At 41.6% G+C, this 21752-nt stretch overlaps 1 protein-coding gene across 1 annotated transcript in view; it reads left to right on the top strand.

Moving 5' to 3' along the window:
* The window catches only part of cnnm2b (cyclin and CBS domain divalent metal cation transport mediator 2b), a 48119-nt gene extending 28072 nt beyond the window's left edge, over positions 1–20047 (top strand). Inside the window, 7 exon segments of the mRNA XM_020596160.1 lie at positions 6448–6591; positions 7604–7741; positions 9656–9825; positions 11079–11172; positions 12116–12178; positions 14221–14399; positions 16023–20047. Coding sequence (XP_020451816.1) covers positions 6448–6591; positions 7604–7741; positions 9656–9825; positions 11079–11172; positions 12116–12178; positions 14221–14399; positions 16023–16304 — 1070 coding nt within the window. The 3' untranslated portion in view covers positions 16305–20047.
* Positions 20048–21752: the final 1705 nt, after the last annotated feature.

Here is a 21752-nt window from a genome sequence, read left to right as displayed (position 1 = left end):
GGCATAGAAACCCCATTGCCAGTTAGCATTTTTGCAGCGTGTTTATTTGTAATAAGACTAGGTGGTGCAATCCCTTATAACCAGCATTACCTAACTTAGTGTGCAAGGGGATGATCATGCCAACTTTTTCCAGGATGGCCACATGTGGGTTTTATGAGGCAGGATGTGGAGGGAGGTAAACTTCATCTGGGTCATCAGGTGGGCACCGTCCTTCATAGGTGTTTTGATGATGGGCCTACAACGCCTCCAGAGGGCTCATTGGCAGCATCTGACATCCCAGTTGTGCCCCCCTCTGCTTTAACCCCCTCCCCTCATCCTGTTACTGCAGCTGCTGTTTTTGAGTCCAGTTAATGTCTCTCCTCTTGAGCCAGAGCCAGCGGCTAGCCTGTTCTGTGGTGCTGGAGAGATCTTTGATGGTTTGCCTTAAGGCTTGTCCTTGAACACCCATATCCTTAACTAACCTGGGGATTGACTTGCCCACAAAACCTCTGCACCCAATCTCAGCTGGGCAGAACTTAGGTTTCCAGCCATGTTGTTCAGCATCTGCTGCCAGCTCAGTGTACTTAAGGCTCTTCCCTTGGTAGGCCTCCTCCATGGCAGCACAGTTAGCTCCACTATGAAGGCTGTGCGGATAGAGGAGGACCAAAGCACAAGATTTGGTCTGAGATTTGATGTTGTGATCTCAGCTGAGAAGCATAGTCCACTGACAACATCCAGTCTTGTGCCCTGCCCAGCTGGCTAGTGTTTGGCTTAGGTGTGATGCCTTTGTTGAGCATTGCACCTGCTCTAAAGAACACTACAGTAGCTGAGGGATGGGATGATGGAGAAGGTAGGGCATTGACCAATGTCTGCCTGGTCTCTAGGGTGGCCGTGAGACACTTCAGTACCTGGTTATGCTGCCAGGTGAAATGGTTTTGCTTGTGAGACTGCCTTTGCATATCTCATAGCTTGTTCTTGACAGCAAACCTTGTCAATCACCAGACCTCGACGCTGTGATAGAGTTGCTTTGTTCCAGGATGGTCGGCTCTCTCCATAGCCACTGTCTCCTCTCCCTTGCTGCACATGACTGACGATGTCCTGATATTTGAGAGCAGACTTTTCCTGATGAGCAGCTATGACTGGGTTCCACTTTCTTCCGGTTGCTAGGGTTGGAGCAATTCAGGAGACATATGGGTCACAAGACTCTGAGAACAACATTTCCAAGCTTACTTTGGAACACTTGAATTCCTCTGTGAGGCTAGATAGTAGCTATCAGACACTGATAGCTCCAAAATGCCCTTCCCGTACAGAGTAGTGATGCACCTGGGAAGCCAAAGCCATTTGTTAGCAAATGAGCCAATCAGCCTTTCCAGTATGTTGACCATGGAAAGTGGAATCTCATATATGGTGCAGGGCCATATAAGCGGGAGAGCAGACCAAACTGGAAGCACCAGAGCTTAAATCTACCAGGTAGGAAGGATTTATCTTTGGTCTCCACGCCTTTGATGGTTTCTTGCCTGATCTGGTTTACTTGGACTGTGTCAGTGAGGGTTGCATCATACCAACAACCAAGACTTTTGATTGGTTTCTCTGTCACTGTTGGTAAGGGCTCATTGTCGATGTGAAAATGTAGCTTGGACAGCTTCCCCAGACAGCTTCCCTCAGACAGTTGATAGGCTCCTGGACTTGCCTGGCTTTATCTTCAGCCGGGCCCTCTTGATGTTTTATTGGAGCTTCCTCAGGAGTCACCTAGTGAGTGGTGGTGAGTGTAGTCAGAAATGACATGACAGGTGGTGAGCGTCATCCATGTATACCTTGAATGGAGGCAGCCGAAGACCAGGTTTGAGTTGTTCCACTACTACCACCCACTGCAAAGCCCGAATGATGACCTCCATTGGCCATGATGAAGGCTAATGGAGAGATTGTGCATCCTGCCATAATGCCTATTTCCAAATGCTGCCATGCCGTGGTGTATTTGTCAGTTGTAAAGCGAGCTGTATGTCTTGAAAATAGGATTTTACAAGGGCTGTTATTGGTTACGGAAGATTGAAATAGCTGAATGCAATTCTGCCATTGTTAATAAGTGGTGAAGAAAGTGGCATAGAAACCCCACTGCCAACTAGCATTTTTGCGGCATAATTGTAGAGCACAACACACCAGGCGCAAGTAAACATGCTCACAATGGCCTAGGCCACTTGCGTAGTGTAAGGGGTAGACTCTGTGTAGATTCAATGCAGAACCATAAATAAAGCTTAATAGTAAACCCCAAGTAACCTCCTCTGTAGCAGGAGGTGAAGCAGAGGGTTCTTAATGTGGACAAACATCCTGATGGGATTAGTTTGACTTGTCAGATAAGTGTCTTATGCTGTTGTGTTTGTGTGTGTGTGTGTGTGTGTGTGTGTGTGTGTGTGTGTGTGTGTACCTGTAGCTGATTGAAGAGCAGAACAGACTGTGTGTGATCTGAGTGATGTCCTCTACCTCTTATATAAAGGTCAGAAAGGTTAGTTTGAGTTCACACGTTCCAATTTGTTGTCCCTCTTTCTCTGATAAAACTGAACCTGTTGTTCCTTTATACATGGATTGGACACAATAACAACAATTGGTTGTGTGGCACATGATACTCATTACATTGCTCACTTAGAAATTTAATTGTTGAAGCTGTGATCTGTGTTGTTGAATTACATTTTCCCTAGACAGTAGCATTTCAACAGTGCTCTGTTCACATAGAGATAGTTCCACAGAGCCAGTGCAGAATCAGCGGCAACCAGCTGATCCTCTTCCCAGCCCCCTGGTGCATCACAGTTGGGCAACCCTCGGTCCTCCAACTCAATTTATCAGACTAATATTTATTTCTTTTCTAAATTTAATTCATATCTCAAGCAAAACTATGTTGGCATGAACAACCACATTTCCTGAATTAATTGAATTATTTGCTATATTAATTTCATATTTATTTGTTAAAGAAAAGAGGATTAATTCTGCTGTGTGTCAGACCTGATTAAATCTTTCTGAGGTATCAAGCCTAGTCTGTGACAGTGGTGGTCAGACCTGCTGCTAAGGAAAACCTAATATTGGAATCAGAATCAGCTTTATTGGTCAGGTGTGACGGGCACATGAGGAATTTGACTCTGGTACATCGGCTCTCGATGTACAAACAGTAAACCAGCATAAGGCTGCGTAATATAATAAAACAAGTAGTATTAGCAGCAACATTGATAGCAACAAACAGTGCAAACAATGCAGAATAAGCAGTATAAACAGACACTTAAAAACGCAGACAACAAAGGAATGTTCGTTGAAATGAGATAAATAGGGATAAAAACAGAGTACTTAAGAACTAGAGACCTGTATGAGTCTGTATAATCTGTACAATGTATATTTACAGGTATTGTACTGAGGGTTATTGTCCAATCATACTGTCGTTGTTTAAGTGTTCATCAGAGTGATGGCCTGGGGGAAGAAACTGTCCCTAATCCTTTGATGATGATATAAAAACATAAAGGCTATGTGAATCCCTGCTTTTATTACTGTCAGGTGTGGTTTTAATTGTAGACACCTGAACATTATAAAATAATAAAGCCCTGACAAAGTAGGGGAGAGGTCCAGCTACATAATGTAAAACCCTAGAACAGGGGTGCTAAAAATTGTGACGTCACCCTCCTGTCGCAAAACCATAAATCACTCAACTTCACACCTCACTTTGAGAGAGTCCTTTTGTACTTTTTAACATTCATTCTTTTCCTTGGTGATAATCTCAACCCGACATCCACGTACAGTACTAATTGTTTCCAGAGCTTTCAAACACAGTTATAATGCCCCATGTAACCTACATGTAGGTTTGAGATGCTCTCATAGGTGGCTCCATATACTGCAGAGGGAGAATATAACAATAATTAATACTGGTTATCATACTAAAGCTGGTTGTAATACATAAACGGTAATTATGTATGTTACAATAAATTTAATTTCTAAATAGAAGAGTTTGAAAGCTCTGAAGGGTGCTAGTAGGTTATTACAGTAAATGCTAGTAAGAAATAGTTCATTTGGGAAATATGCTTATCCGCTTTCTTCTCAAGAGCTGGATGAAAATGTTGATACCACTCTTATGTCTGGGCTCCAAATATGAAGCTATAGCCCACAGTTGGTTAGCTTAGCTTAGTAAAGGATAGTTTTTTGTTTGTTTGTTTCAGAGTGTGGATACCTGAGCCAAGCTCAACATCACCCATCAGTATCCAAGGGTTCGGTCCAGTAGATAAAAATGTATAAACTCAACTGTGTGAGGTTCGGGTCAGGTTGGGACATTATATACTATAAGCTTGTCAGGTCTGGGTCGTGTTCGGATGCCACACTCTCAGGCATGGGTCAGGTTCGGACAGAAATATGCAGCCCGATCCATGCTCTGATTTGTTTCCTAGAGTCTTGTCATCAACACAAGGTTGCCAGGCATTGAGCAAAGGCTCCAGCAAGTTCAAAGGACCTGGCCAAGAAGGTCAGGTACTGTAAAACCACAGTGTGTCATTTTTATACTGCTTTTTTCATAGACAATATATAAATGGTGTGTTTTACAGGAGCTGGTCAGCACATTTTATTACCTTTGGACAGAGCGATGCTGGCGATGCTAGTTGCCTCCCACAATCCTTATGCTAAGCTAAGCTAACTGCCTACTGTAACTTCATGTTCACCATAAAAACATAAAAGTAGTATTAATTCTCATCTAACTCTTGGCAAGAAAGAGGATAACTGCATTCCTAAAAATATCAAAGGATGCCATTAGATAACAAATACAAGTGACTATAATGTTACTTCATAAAAAAAGATCATGACACAAAAATAAATCAATATAGTTTACATTAGATCGCATATTCACAGATATTCACTTTTTTCATATTTTTCTTTTTCATGTCATTTCAGTTCCTACTTTCATGATTAAGGTGACATTAAAGTCGACAGCCTTTGCCTACAAACCTACATTTGTAAGTTTACAAACCTGACATGTTTGGAGTGGATGCCATTAAAGTGAAGGTAGTGAATGAACATTGATCTCTTTCACTGTGCTGTGCTGGCCACTAAATTTGCCATTTCCTCCTTGGGCAGTTTTGTGTAATTGCTTGCTCAAGGACTTCTCAGGCCTGATTGCTTTAACCCAGAAGCTCCATTTGTGTTTGTCCTTGTTAATGCCAACCTCTCGAGGATAAAGCTACATGTATTCTTCTTAGACAGTTTGCAAATGAGACTTGAATTCTGCCTAATATTTGCGCACTCTTTTATTAGTGAATTTCTGCATTTACATTATTAATACCTGTCTTTCGGGATCTTACTCTGCAAGACTATTAGGCATAACCTGAGTATAATTCTTGAAAGCATCAATTCTGTTTCTAATGCTCACAACATTCTGACATTCAGACTCTCAGTCTGCACATCAGTGTGCTGTCATAGAGATGTGAGGAAACAGTGAGCTGCAGTGCAATAAAACACTGTTGGTGATTGGCCCAGAAGTCTTCTCAGCCTGTGCTTTCCTGCACTGAATCAGCCAACATTAGCTGAAACAGCATCTGAGCACAGATTCAGTGATGTACCTGTGTCCTACAAAAATAAACACACATGCTAGCACACCCATGCAGTCATTCACCCTGACACATGCGCATTCACACGTACACACAAGCATACTGATGTCCTCCATTATTTACACCAAGGTGTATCTGCATGCAAATGGCCCATTCCAAGACAATCTGATCACACAGTGGAGGCTTCGCCTGGTCTGTTACTTTGCTCGGTGAGAATATCGCCGGGGCGGAATGGAAACTTCATTTTGCAGGGGCTAATATTAGCCTGGGCCTCTGGAAAATTCCTTTTAAATGATCACAAGCTGAGAAAAGGCAAAGAATTTGTTTAGCGTTTTGCCTGACAGTATTCTCTGCATACACGGCAGTTTGTTTATTTTATTTTTCTGATGGATCAGCACACAGGAGGGTCCTGGGAACACAGAAGTGGAGGGAGGGAGCTAAGGGGTTCATGTGATGAAATTTAGGACTGTTTATCAGTCAGCCAGTCTGTCTGTCTGTCTCTGGCTGGTGACGTTTCTGCTGGCAATTGATAACTGAACTACCATGTCTTGCATCCTCCTTGTCACATGGAAAACAGTTGCTCTAACATATCACTTTGTGTCACCTGCTGTTTGCGATTTGGATTGTCACACTGCTGGAATACATACTGCAACCTTAGTGTTGTGTTAGTGTCAACACCATCTGACATGAGTGAGCTACTGATCCTCTTTCAGAGTATACCATATAAAGTATTTATATGTGATCGATGTCAGATTGACACATTATAGGTGGAAACAGCCATGTGTGGCCCAGCATGTTTGCTCTCTAGTACCTCCATCACTGCCTGACCCATGTGTAACTCTGCTAATTATACAGCCCTAAAGTTATACCCTGTGTTTGTGTATCTGTGTGTATGTTTCACTAGGAAAATCCCACCTGGCCATAGTTCAGAGAGTGAACAATGAGGGTGAGGGAGACCCTTTCTACGAGGTTCTGGGTATCGTCACCCTGGAGGATGTTATTGAAGAAATCATCAAGTCAGAGATCCTGGATGAGACTGATTTGTACAGTAGGTTCCCCTCTCAACGGTTTAATACTTTAAGGCGTCACCAGCCTGCTGCTGTCAGCGCACTGGTCTTAAGTCCATGAGTTATTATGAACTGATGCAAGCCATGCAGTTTAATAGGTCTGTTACACCACTGTGACTGCTCAAAGCAATCTAGTTATTCAGCCATGGAGGACGACAGACATTACTGTGGAGCTGAAAAGTTATTCATTATTAAATCCTAAAAGATGCTAAAATTAGTTTGAATATAATGAGTTCCAATTAAATGATAGCTGCACTAATCTACATTTTTGCACAGACAATGGATTGAATGACTTTTTGAACATGAAAGTTACATAAATCCTATTACATAAATCTCATAAATCCCGTTTTGAGAAGCAGCGCTGGACGCTACGTGCCAAGTGCCAAACGACAGACACGCAACGTTAGCAAATCACTTTTGAACATAAAGGAGCATTTAGAAAATGAACAGTAAATGCTGATCTGTCATATCAAGGTGTAAATAAGTAACTGCTATCAAGTTAGCCATTACCATGTAGAACATACTGTACTGTATAATACTGTATTTGTCGATGTTGCAGTTACCGGGTGTCCCAGGTGTTTCACTTCAGACTTTCTTAAAAGTTGTGTTCCTGTTGCACTGAAAACCCTGCATCACATAAAATTGTGAGCTGCAATGCACTGTTACACCTCTGATGATATTAGTAAATGCATGCAGACGTGGAGTGCATGCCATTCACCTGTGCCTGCATACACAGAGTATGGCTTTAAGTAATGCTAAGAATGTCGTGCACTAGCAATGTAGCACCCTATAGCTGCCCTTTAGTTCTGAGAAGGACTCCACAGCTACGCTTCTGGAAAAGACAGTAAGCTTTGGGTGACTCCAGTTTAGTCACCCTCTGACCCTGGACAATTAACTCAGTATCTTCAGACTGGTGTAGACTGACCTTTGTCTATTGCAGAATAAAAGTTTCCTTTGGTGTCTTATACCCGACTTTTCATTTTCCTTACTCAGCTGACAACAAGACAAAGAAGAAAATCACCCATCGGGAAAGGAAGCAGGATTTTTCAGCCTTCAAGCCTTCTGACAATGAAATGAAGGTTAAAATATCACCTCAGCTTCTGCTGGCTACCCTTCGTTTCCTAGCAACAGGCAAGTGGGCTGCGTTGCTGCCTGACTTCCCCCCAGTGTGCCCTCAGCCCCTCACTGTGGGGACAGTGTGTGTGTAAGCTGTTTGTGAGTGCATGTGCCCGTATGGGCTTTGAGTTTTGGGCAAGTGGGTGTACGCAGGAGTGGGTATGTGTGTAGAATGAGTATCTGTGGTGTGTGCGTGTGCGTGTGTGTGTGTGTACCGTGTGAGGGACTGCGTTTTGTGAGGACTCACAACAAGCGTGTCGTTATGCTTGTTTGTGTATGTTTGTGAAGAGGTGGAAGGCCTCTTGGGAGCGCAGCACAAGATGCTGTGTGCACAGATCATCCCCCTGCATATCACTCACACCCACCCACCCCCCGAAAAACGCAGCCGTCCATTTGCTTGCATGTCATGCACCAAAGGTTACATGGTGAGATCTTAGCTCACAGCTTTAAAAACACCACCCTGTTTACTTACACTCATTCCTCAGTGACATCACACCCAGCATTTTTGGCCTATGACCAGAGTTCTCACACATGTTGATGTACTTAGTGTAAAATTCAAAATATTTCACCCACTTTCCCCTGGGAAATGGATTTCTGAGGAGGCAGTAAAATATTGACGTACTACTACAGCAGCAGCAGTTGGCTGCTCACTGCAGTTGAATTTGCTTTAGAACTTTGAACTAGCAGCTGAGCATTGATTATGTTCCTCTGAAATCCACTTTCAACTAGTTCTTGATGGTCAGCCAGCTGACACATATGTCCTCCGCTGAGTTGAAGGAGCTGATCGGCCCATCGAGTGGTTGAAGCAGACCAGTCATGATTAGGATACATTAATTAAAAGCTTTAAATGAGTTTTTGGTCAGGGTTGTATGCTAGTTCGCTCAGATAGGTGCAGTAAAAGCTTGAATTAAGACAGCAACAAAGTATTTAAATTATCGCAGGAGCAATATACAGCAGTAGTTGAACGTCACCATAATCAAAACTCAGAATATTGCTCTATTTGGCTACCTGTTCAACTCTGTGGGCCCGTTTCATCTACGAAAAGGGCACCACAGAGCTTCAACTTTTGCTTGTAGGTGTAGATGTCAAATTCTACTGTAGGTGATGTTACACTGTCCGGTGCAATGGAGGGTGTTCACCTGGACAGCAACCTGCAGAAAGACCCTCAGACAGAGACATTTTCCTGAATACTTAACTGGAGCCTGTAAGTTGGCAGGCCAAAATATGCCATTAAATAATAAAAGAAACAACAGAACATGGTATCAAACTGGAAAGCCATGATGATATGGTGATTTTGTAATGGATTTAAACACAAAGCTTTGTGGCCGTGTGACCGATATGCTCCTGTTTTAATCAGTCCACCTGTCTACGCTGCTGCCGTGTCGACTCCGGTATCACTCGCGCTTTATGCACCCAACACAGTTACAACCAGAATTCCACCAAAATAGACCAACATTTAAGTTTAGCTAGACACCATGACTGAGGTTCCTGTGGTGAGTAATCCCACTGAACATACAGTTCTTTTTAAAGTGTTGTGTATTTTTTTTATTTAATAGACCATGGGTTTCATGATCCAGGTCTGCACAAGACAGAAAAGTGTTGTGTGTTGCTTTGTGTGCTCCTTGTAAACAAAGCCACTAATACAATGCTACGTGCTGCACGTGCTTTGCTTTTGCTGTAGACACAGCATTATAATCATTTAGACAAGAAAAGCAGCAAATTCTCACAAAATGACAAAGGCATTTGAAAGCTTGAAACACACCGATAAATAATGTTAAAAAACCTTTTTACCAATATATCACTGGATTTGTTTTCACCTCTCAAATATTGATTATTCATACCTACCTCACAAGCCAGTATCTCTTAGTTTAATTAATCATTTCCTATTGCTCACAGTCTTCCTCTCTCTCTCTCTCTCTGTCTCTTCAGAGGTTGAGCCATTCTCACCGGCGCAAATGTCAGAAAAGATTCTGCTGCGCTTGTTGAAGCACCCAAATGTCATTCAGGAGCTGAAATATGATGAGAAGAACAAGCGGGCAGCAGAGCACTACCTCTACCACCGAAACAAGCCCGTGGATTATTTTGTCCTCATACTGCAGGTGCGTGGATTAACTGAGGTACAAAGTGAAGGAGCCGTCATGAGATTTATTCCAAAGTAATGTCCCACTACTGGATCTCTGTGTTTTAAATAAGTTACTGCACAAAATTCATTTCACTTACCAAAGAGTTATAACAATGTTTGTACTGTAACGAACCTGCACTACTATATAGATAGTACTACATACGTTATAGGCATGGATATGCTGCTGCAGTGCTACTAGGTCTTGTTTTCCTTGGTCCTACAGCTTTTCACAGTAAAGCCACACATCTAACAGAGCTGTCCTGCAGGGGGTTGTTCTCACAGAGACACACACATCCTAAAAAACATGCATGGTATGATCATATGATGACAGTTTGGATTAAAAAAGCAACAGTACCATAGATAAGCAGCTCCTTGCTAATACAAATGTCTGACATAAGGGATACACCATTTCAAAGTACACTTACCTTGTGGTTAATCCATAAGAAACTATCATACTGTATTGATTGCAAACTACTGCCAGTTGAAAGCATCATACATAGCATCTGAAATATGTATTTCCAAGGTTTTTTTTAACAATTCATAATGCATTGTTCCTTAAATGGAAATTTAGTTGAAAGTGTAAACACCAACAGCTTCTAGCTTTTCATACACTTTGAAATCCTGCCAGGGAGCTACAATTATATAGTCAAAAGCAGATCAAAACAAGTGCTGTGGACCTTCATGTAGCCTTACGTTTTGAAAGCTGCTCTGAATGTGCGCTCTGCCTCTGAACATGCGCCAAAACAGAGTCGTCCTCTTTTGTGGGAAGGAGGGTATTGGGTCTTTGATTAGGCTCGAGGTGAGGGGAGGCCCCAGATCACTGGGTGACAAAATGGCACAGTAGTGGAACGCTGCTTTTTTTTTTCCCCAGTGTGTTACTGATGTTCATATCCTTTGTATTTCCCCCTCAGCCAGTCCACTACATCAGCATGTGTACTAGATCAAATGAGGTTCAGGTGTGGGGTCACTACTAGTCTTAGGAGCAGACTGAGAGCTATTAAACAGAGTATGGATTTTCTACAAGTAGTAAAAAAAAAAGGGGGTGGGTGGGGGTTGAGCAGGGTGCATAATTATATTGGACCAAGAAAACAACCAAAAGACATCCTAGGTAGAAGTGCTGAAACAAACATACTGTGACTGACACAATGAAGCACTAACGCCTCGTACAGAACATCCATACATGCAGTCGCGGGTTGATTAGAAATGATATGTGTGCTCTTACTGTGACAGGGGAAAGTGGAAGTGGAGGCAGGAAAAGAGGGGATAAAGTTTGAAGCGGGACCATTCTCCTTCTACGGGATGATGGCTCTGACGGCCTCGCCAGGTAGGAGCTCTGACTAACGCATCCTGCATTTGTCTCACTGTATGTTTAATGATTGCTCAGTTCTTCTGAATGTCCCTTTAAATACTCCGTTAGTCCAACATGAGGAAAATACAGTGATGAAAAATTGTTACTCATTTTTGACAAACTGTAGAGATGCTGTTTTGAGATGCTGCATTCATACTGGGATCTACTGTAGCTTATTTACCAAAAAAATAACAACTCACAAATAGGGCTGTTCACCAAACCTCACTATTTTATTGCTACCATTCAAAACGTGTCCATTGCACCAAGTATCAGAAACACTCACAAACTGAAAGTTAGCACTGAATTCTCACTTACAGCAGCGTCATTCTGCTTCTGTTATTCTTTGATCTGATTCAAATAATAATTTTGCCATTATCAACCGATTTTATTTAGATTTTTTTAGGAAACAATTTTATGTTTTATTGAAGTAAAGTATTGAAAATAGTACTATCCACTCCTAGTCACAAACATCCTCATTCCCGTAAAAGCCAAATGCAATGTGAAATCATTGTTACCTTGGGTGATAAATGTCTATAAACAGCAGTTAGCTGCAGTGACATCATGTGATCCACTAGATCCTCTCAGTTTATGCATAAACTACAATGCTATTTTCAGCTTTTCTCAGCTCTTCTGTTTGGCTTGGGTGGTGGGATCTGTGAGACACCTACTGGTGAACTAGAATCATCTCCCCCTCTCTGTGTAAAGGCACATCCGAAGTCAAAAGCTTGATGATTCTGTATGATGGAGCGGTAGATGGTGATTGTTCAACCTTTCTTTGATTTGACCTACAAGTCAGTGGCAGTTTAGCCATTGTCTCTCTACCAGATTGAATCCAGGTTAACTATTGATGTAGGCATTGATTCGTTCTGGCCTTTGACAGACATTTCTCTTCTTTTGTATCTTCCCTCTCTCCCCCAAGTTCCTCTGTCCTTGTCTCGCACGTTTGTGGTCAGTAGGGCTGAATCACTAGCAGGATCTCCAGGTACAGTGGCCTTTTATGTGTATACATATGCCCATCTTCACCTCTAATACCACACTAACATTTTCCTGTTGACAAATTATGCACCAGCATTTGAACAGCACAAGAACTTTTCTTGCATTTGGAAAGTTTCAACTTGTCTGTAAACTTGAACTTGCATGCTTTAGTGTTTCATCAGTTTGATCCTCATCATCTGCATGAGTATTTGTTTTTTGTTTTTGTGTTGACGGGTGCATGTCTGAAAGTCTGTTTTTAGACGTACTGTATATTCATGCATATGTAAGTGAAAGAGACAGAGGGAGAGAGTAAAATGGATTCAGATTGAGACTTAACACCCTCATCCCCTCATCCATTAGTCAGGTGGCTGAATGGTGTTGGAGACTGGAGGCCCCAGAGCAGACCCAGGCTCCGCCCCACTCGCCCCTAGCCTTTAACCCTCTGACTACATAAACAAGGCCGACAGCTACAGCCCCCTGCTGGACGCCACTGAGCGCACATACAAAGACACTCGCCTACACATATGTTCACACACATAGGCACATGTATCCAGAACACACACACACTCTACACACATAACTATGGACACACACCCACACGTTTCTGTAAATGCTGCTGAACAAATATGCTTTCTGTCTGTCTATAGCAGTGAACTACAGTGGACCCCTTAATGTTTTGTTAGTTGTTTTTTTTTGCTCAGTGTGGTGCCACACATGTTGGAGTGTGTATCTGTGTGTGCATAAATGCATTATGTGTGTATTCTTGACACACTGACATTTTTCTGAATTGATGTGGCCCTTGCAGCCCTTAGAAAGTGGAGTAGTAATCTGCAAGAGTTCACACGCCAGGTCTATGGCCAACTGCGCTCGGTTTGCGCGCACACACACACACACACAGTGTCTCACACTCTCCCTCTTACGTACACACATATTCCAAAACGGGATTACATACATTCCAGTCGGCGTAGTAGCATTAGCGTTGGCCAAGCTGTTTCCACTTTGTTGTGAGTGATTTTCGTTAGGCTTTTTAAGAAGTGGAAAACATAATCTGGCTTTAATTAAATGTACAAAAAAACACTCTTCTGTATTGTAGCTCATAGAAGGAAGCAGCATCACTGGAGACCACTGGCTGATTACATGCTATATGAAACTCCCCTCACCTTAAGACTTGTGCAGAAATGAGATTTTCATACAGTATCTCAGCAAGCATCTGTGTTAATATACAACAGCTGACCTGAAAAAATGTCAGCAATATGCAGCCTCTGGTTCAAATGCTGCTGTGCGGTAAAAATCACTGCAGGGAAAACTGTATCTTCACAGAGTGTTTTTGTGTCTGCAAATATCCAAATCTGCTAAGTACTTATGTCCAAATAGACAATGTGCTGTTACTGTGATGTTAACATCTAATCAGACAAGAAAAAACATGACCCCAACAGAAAGTGTCATACACACTTGAAGGTACCGTAGCTTAGAGAAGTAGTCAAAGTCCACCCGTTGCTGGATGACTGGCACCACAGTTTATTAAAAAGTGATTGTAAAGTCGGAGCTGTAAAGTCTCACAGCTAAATAAGATCAGGTTAACTGTTTGCACTCCTCACTGTGGTCTTAAATTTTTCCTGTATGAGATCATCACATACAGTCTTGCTGTCATTCTTGTGAAGAATTAGTCTCATTGAATTCTTTCTTCCCAATGTGATGTAAAAATATGTATCTAATTTGTCTCATTTCATAGCATAGCGCAGCACGGGCCATAGTCTGAAAGACAGACCAACTCAACAAGTCTAATAATGAGTTCGGGAGAGAGCAGACTGCGACTAAAGGGCTTCAAGATCAAATCAATGATGTCACATCATTACAGGGTTTTAGGTCTCCTTTACATATATATTATTTTTCCCTTAAAGAAACAACTAACACACCCAATGGTAGAACTGAGTTAGACTACGTTTCCACCCTAGAAACTGGAACCAAGTGGAACAGTGTCTATCTATGCTCATTATCTAGACTGGAATCCGTTAGTCCTTTGTCTTATAAACATCTTGTCCCTTACAGAGAACAAATCTCCTCCACGGCCATTTGGACTCAACCACTCAGACTCTCTGAACAGAAGTGATCGTATAGATGCCATCACGCCGACGCTCGGCAGCAGCAACAACCAGCTCAACTCCTTCCTGCAAATCTATGTTCCTGACTACTCAGTCAGAGCACGCGCAGACCTGCAGTATATAAAGGTGAGAACACACCTGGGTGAGAGAGCACAGCTCCCACTGAAGCACACAGGTGTTTGAGAACAACACTGAAACTCTCGTGTTGAAGCTGCTGATTGTTGAATTGAGGTCATGAAGGTTCTTGCAAATGGTTACTAGGCAATTTATTAATAGCTTAATTAGACAGGAAAACAATAAAATGTCTAACAAAATATCTGACATGAAGACAAATTAACACATTCGCTTATTTAAAGTAGATGAAATTTGAAAGTTCAATAATTTGTATTTGCTTAGAATTAAAACAAAAGATTGATATAGTTCTGTACAAATGAAAAGATGCTTATCAGTAACTGGATTTTAAATTTTTTAAAATTATATCCATAATCGATTATTTATAAATGCATCAATTAATCCCTTAAATTCCCAAGTGAATATCAGAAGTTGTTTGTCCAATTATTTCTATATGAAAAAAGACGTAATGTGACGGGGTTCGCTTGTAGAGTTGGACCTACAGAGAATCACCACTCGACTCTCCAGCTCCCCTAAAAGCCAATTCATACTTTCTGCGTCTTTGTGTTTGCTACGCTCCAGCGAATTTGGTCATCTTCCCAGTTCTGCGAGGATCCACAAGGGCTCTGTGCAGACATCTGTGTGCAGGTCATAAACTCATTGTCTGTGCGGACTGTCCGCTCAACAAAAAGCACCAGAACGTGGGCGTTCATGAACAGAAGGCTGAAGAAGTATGAACAAGAACACATGTGCGTCCTTCGTCTGTGTCTGCATCCATGTGAGGGTGTGTGGAAAGTATGAAGTGGCTTTTAGTTGTACACAGTGCTTTAGTCTGTTTGTTTCATTTTTACAGCCCAGCAGCTTTAATGTTTTGGTTCACTATCAGCTCCCATTAGTGGTGTTTCAAGACGCAGCAGGCAGCTGGTCTCAGCTGAGAACATAGTAGAGCATTTAGTGCTTACCTCAGGAGTTACTGGAGACCAATATTAGACCTAATGATTAAGTAGCTGTTTGCTAACAATGTCCCCTTAACATGTTTATAAGGTGATAAAATGTCAGTATTGTGTTTTTGTCCTGCTGCCCCACAACAATCAAAACTGTATGCAGCTTTGTTTATAAGTTCTACCATGTATTTAGTTTTAACCGGATGGTTCGTCATGTTAAATCATGATGTGGTTTTGTGTGTACAGTATATGTGAGACTTTCAAGAGGGCAGAAATGAATCCTGTGGGAATCGAACCCTCTGTGATTTGATTTTTATACTGAGTTACTACTTTTATAATTAGCAAAAATGTTTATTGATTTTCTTTTTATTGTCCAATTTTTATTGTTTTATGGTCATTTGAAAGGCTCTCTAGGTTTGTAGCACCTCAGCGTGACAGGTATTGCGAGAATGTTTTTACATAGCTGCTATGAGGAGTAACATTCATTAAGATAGACTCTGATGAAACTGATTATTTGACAAATATGTAATAAAGCCAGTATTACCTGTGCTTACTGGAAATCACTGTATTGGGATTTAGAGATTCATGTGCACCTTCCAGCTCTCTCTCCCATTCTGTACTATAAACAGCAAGGCAACCAATCATAATCTGTTTCTGTAACATTTAGCCAAACATCATCTTCACTGTTTCCTAGGTAACGCGCCAACAGTACCAGAATGCCGTGATGGCATCGCGGATGGACAAGACACCCCAGTCCACAGACAGTGAGTTCACTAAGATCGAGCTCACACTGACAGAGCTCCATGACGGAGTAGAGACCCCCACTGTTGTCACCACCACAGCCAGCACCACCAGCACCACCCCTGCAGTGGCCATAGCTGTGGCCAACGAGACGTCCCACCTGCTCAACCAGCAGCAGAACTGTGTGGGCCTCAGCAGGAGCAACTACAGCACCCACAATGAGGGACCCATTTAGCCTCCGCTGAGCCCGGTGGAGACCCAGACCCTCCACCCTGTCTCATAGACACACACAAAGCGGTGGCATAGATGGAGATGAGGGATTGTGGGAAGGCGGAGGCGGGTGGAGTGAAGGTTCTGCTCCAACCAGTAGCCCCAGGTCAGTCAGTGACACCCTTTCATGGAGGGGCGGTGGCAAAGACGGGTGTTGCATCACCCTGAATGCCTCCACCTGAATGCTGTCAGATTCCCTGCTGTACTCTTACAGAGGGTGCACATGGACAGTACCTGTGAATGAGCTTCTTTTTTGGGACAATCTGTTATTTTCATAGCAGTGTGACTTGGACTAGAGGACAACAGAGTTCATGCAGACCCCGTCCCATTATGCTACACATACACACCCAGCGTAACACAATACTTGTACGTTCTCCTCAGGCCAAAGACGTTGGTCCCCCTTCTTACACTGGACACAGACTGTTTTTGCACACATTTCACATTCCCACACACACTCACAAATGCAGCTCCCCCACCCGCGCATCTTTCAGGGAGGCTTAGTCGACTGTTGATCCCATCAGCGAGGACTCAAACCCAGACATGCAGAGAGCAACGATTAGTCAAAGACTGCACCAAAAACCGCTTTGAAAGAAACCGTTGAACCATGAACCAAGAATGTTTTCCTGTATTTATTTATTTTATAATATTGTATGTATATATGTATGCATGGAGATATGATATGACATAAAACTGGCATACAAGCATGCACATGTACACAGAGGTGTGCGTGGACCACACTTGTCATATCAGAAGAGACATGCTACATATATGGAGATGAACATCCATTCATGTATATGAGGAGGTGAGGGTCTTTTACAGATACAGTATGTATATTACAGATCTTATTATTTTTACTATTATCCTAAATCAGGCTTATGGTACACTATCTTTTTCACCTTTACAACAATCACACTATTGCCTTTAAGAGAAATCATGATTAATTATTTTAACAAAGTGCAATGAACTACAGTTTATTTAAGAGATGATTATGAATTTAAAAAAATCACTGTATTATAAATTGAAAGATATATTTGTATGTATGTATTGTATGTATATGTATATTTGTTTTTGAAAAAAGCTAAACTGCAGCCACCCACAAGCAAAACTGTCATTAGCCAGTGTCTTTCTCTTTGTCTTTGTCATACGTTTGCATCCTTTGACCTCAAACACATCTATTATATGTTCCAATGGGAGCTATGGTGCCTAGCCTTGTCACCACGGTGTGGTTTGGGGTGGGGGTGGTTACCTACCAGGTGGTAGTGTAGAAAGTGTAGACATGGCACCTATGCATGTGGAGGTTATGTCCTTTTTGCCAATTTTATGAATAATCAACTTGATAATTGCACAGTATTAATGACCTCATCTAACATATTGAGCATCATCAATGCCACAAAAAGCAGCCTCGACATTAAATGTGTCCATGAAATATACACAGCTATGCTTTTCCACTATTTATGTGTGTGAACATGTTTTTTGTTTCTTTTTTCCTTCGTTTTTTTTTTTTTTTTTTTTTGCGGGGTGGGGGTGCTGGGGCAGTTGCACATGTGTGCCTACAGAACATATCCTGGCAATTCAGGTTAAAAAGGCTATTTTCTGACAGCAGTGACTATAGAAGAAACTAAACTTTACTTGTTTTGGCTTCTCGCACAAAGTAGCTTATAACTTATACTTAAAGTAATAATTCTTGAGTTAATTCAGATCAAAAATATATTCTTCACAAATGTTGGCTGCTATTAGAGATTTTTATATTGTTCTCCTTTTTCCTTAGAAACAATGTAAGTATAAAGAGTATGTTTATTTCACAATTTCACGACCACACAATCAAAGAAGAGTTTGAGCTTTTGGAAAATACTATATATTTATTCACTTTCTTATCTAGAGTTAGAGGATACAGAAGAAGATCAGGGCCACTGTAAAAAAAAAAAAGTATATGAGTACAACTTTCTTCTGCACAGTTCTGGCTTTAAGCTCTGAATTTGGACTTTTTCTTCTTTTTCTAAGCTGACTTTTAAAAAAAGTCAGAATTCTGAGTTTAAAGCCAGAATACAGAGAACAAAGTCATAACTCAAATACATTTTTTACAGTGACCCTAATCTTCTTCCATAAAACAAAAAGACTGATACCACTCCCATATTTGACTGATGAATGTACAACTACAGCTGGCAGCTGCTTCGCTAAGCGCTATTGATAGAAAATCTGTCTGCATACTTACAAAGCAGGAAAGAGGCCCTTCAGATGCCAAAAACATAAATTTATTCCATTTATAAGAAGTGATGCAGTCTAAAAAAAGATGACTGTTTTGGTCAAAAGATCATTGTCAGCACAACTGATAGCTAAACCTAACATAAAAACTGGAAACTGAGGGAAACCAGCTATCAATGGTAAAAAATTTATAAACCTGCCTACCACCAGCTCAAAATTATTTATTCCTCGAAATTACTGGACTCCACCAAGAGCTGGAAGCCGACCCCTTGTAAAACCTCAACTTTTTGTTTGTGCATTAATTTTCATGTGAAGTCTCGTTTGAAGTGTAAAAAAGTCCAATTGTGAATTTTATCGCTGTTATATGTCAAACAATTTCTTAGAACATTGTAGGGACTTTCTAAAGCAAGTCTTCAGCTTTGCCTTTTAACTCTGGACAGAGCCAGCCTTGCTGTTTTGCCATGTTGTTAGCATTTTTTGCTAAGCTAAGCTAATGTCTCCTGGCTCCAGCTTCATATTTAACATATGGATCTAAGAGTGGCATCAATTTTCTTATCCAAGTGCAACAAGAAAGCAAATAAGTTAATTTTCCAAAATGCCCAACCATTCTTAAGTTTTTTTACTTTAGTACTTCTTGCCCTTATTACCTCAAAAACAAGTTTTAAGATACTGTACGTGAGCTTGAAATCTTTTCTAAAGCTGCATGAGTACAATAATTCTGTTTATATTGTATCTATTGGGGTGCAGATTTTGACTCTAAAATTATTTTTGCTTCCACTTCCAGGCCTGTCCATTAACATTTTATGTACTGTATGCTAGCTGTTTGTTTGCTACTTTACAGGCAACATAAAAGTATCCTAAAGCTAAATCTGTCTTTAATATTCAGTTGTAGCTTGTAGCCACTGGTTGTCACTGTTTTCTCATGTAACTGCGTGTGTGTGTGTGTGTGTTCAACAGCCACTGAAAACAACACACATGAAAAGAACAGGCCTTCCATCTGTTCAGCTACAAGGCATAATCACACCTAGAATATGTCTGTGTTGTTTGCAGCTGTGTTCGCTGTTGTTAATGTTTACTTGTAAATGCTCCTATGCAGCAGACCCGCTCTGCAGGGACAATCACTCCAGATATAACTCAGTGAATGATGATGCTTGTGACATTCATACTCTGCTTTACGAGCTGCTGGAGCTCAGTGGCTGACAGGAGAGAAGCATGGTGACAAATCAAAAGTCCAAATGTACAACAGGAAACACTGGGGGAAGCATCAGCTCTGACTGGGTTATTTGAATACTCTGTGATACAGAACACATGCATGGTCTCTTTCTTTCTCACACTCCATCCTCTGCTGAACATCAGCATCTGATCATGTGAATGCTTTGTAGATCAGTGTTTGACTGGTCTTTTGTCTCAATGCTGCTACCGTACCCATGTGCTGTCCACGCTGCTGCTTCTACCTGATGACAACATTCCCCACGTCTCCTCTAGCTGGTGGTTTAATAAAAAAGTGAATGATTAACAGACGACACAGGTGGTGGCTCAGTGTACTCAAACTAAACCTCTGCTGATTCTTTATGTTTGTCCTACGAGGCTGCGGGCATGCTTTGGCAGCAAAAATATACAGTTACCAAAAATTACAGTGACTAACTTTTGAATGAGCAAATATCACAGTCTTGGTCTTACACATTTAAACTTTAAAATAGCCCTACTCCAATTCACTCTGTAGCCTTACTGGGTCATATACGGCCAATAGCAAATTATGACTATTGTTAGCTTATTTTAAACAAATCTTACTGTGTATTGCTCTACTGTAGACAAACTAAGGAGATAGAGGCCTTCATAGAGCTCATCAGTGCAGCAGACAGCACGGGGGGGCTGTGAGAGGAAATTGTCCGGCCTTCCTGGACTGTACTGCACATATGACAGTAGCCCGTCCATAGAAGTATATAGGAAGCCCACACAGACAGACCAGTATTTACTCTCTGACTCTTTCAGTACGACCCAGCGAGATGTGGATGTGATTACAGCTGCCATGGGTGAACAGAAAATACAAACCAAGGAAACAAGGGATGATGTCTACAAAACTTGCGAGAGTCTAATAGCCATAATGGATAAAATGGAGCATTTGGAAGCACAGTCCAAGCGAAAAAACCTGATCTTTGAGGAAATCAAGGAGTCAGCTGGAGAAAGCTGGACGGATGCGGAATGAAAGGTGAAGGAAATATTAAAGGATAAACTGCAAATTCATCAAGAAATTGAGATGGAGCAGGCTCACAGAGTCGGGAAACCTTCTGATCGGGGACCGAGGGCGGTGATGGTAAAGTTGATGGAAGAGAAAGATCAGGCACACATACTGCAACAAGCAAAGAAGCTTAAAGGATCTAATATTTATATAAATGCAGATTACACAGAGTCTGTGAGGAAGAGAAGAAGGGAGTTGATGCCGCGGTTTAGGGAGGCCAGGGAGAGGGGAGACATCGCGTTCCTGCGGTATGACCGACAGTGACCCGTCCTCGGAACCAGAATCCAGGACCCATGACCAGCACGCCGAGGACCAGTATACCGAGACAAGGAGAGTATGAAGGGGTCGCTGGACCCTCAGCTGTATGAAGTAACACGCAGGTAGATTGATATCTGCGAGGGCAGATGAGCGTTGGAACCAACAATTAGCAGGAACCAACAACAAGTATGACCCACGTACAGAATGAGGCAAGTGATTTGCTACAGAGGTTAATAGTTTTTGAGGGACTGGATCTGGAACTGAACACAATTGGAGACAGTGAACAACATTATCATGAATTGGACGATGACTTTGACCCTGAAAAAAACTTTTTTAAGAACTCTGAAAATAACTGCAAGTATTACACGGATGAGCAGTTTAACAGCAATGTTAAGATAACAAATTATCATTAATTCACTTTAATAGCAGAAGTTTTTATGCAAACTTTCAGAGTATAAAACATTCTCTTAGTAGTCTGACACATTCTTTTAATATAATTGCTATTTCTGAAACTTGGATGAATAATGTAAGGGGAATGGATTTTGACCATGATGGCTATGACTTGGTATGCACAAACAGAGAGAATAAGATGGGAGGTGGTGTGGCCTTGTACATAGATAAAAACTTTTGTTATAAGAAAGTGAAGAAAATGTCAAGGGTGGTGGATAATTTGCCGGAGTGTGTGACTGTAGAAATACTCGTGGAAAAAAAGAA

This window comes from Monopterus albus, unplaced genomic scaffold (assembly GCF_001952655.1).
Source record: "Monopterus albus unplaced genomic scaffold, M_albus_1.0 scaffold29.1, whole genome shotgun sequence".
Taxonomy (NCBI): domain Eukaryota; kingdom Metazoa; phylum Chordata; class Actinopteri; order Synbranchiformes; family Synbranchidae; genus Monopterus; species Monopterus albus.
The sequence above is the reverse complement of the archived record's forward strand: the minus strand, read 5'-3'. Positions and strand labels throughout refer to the sequence as shown.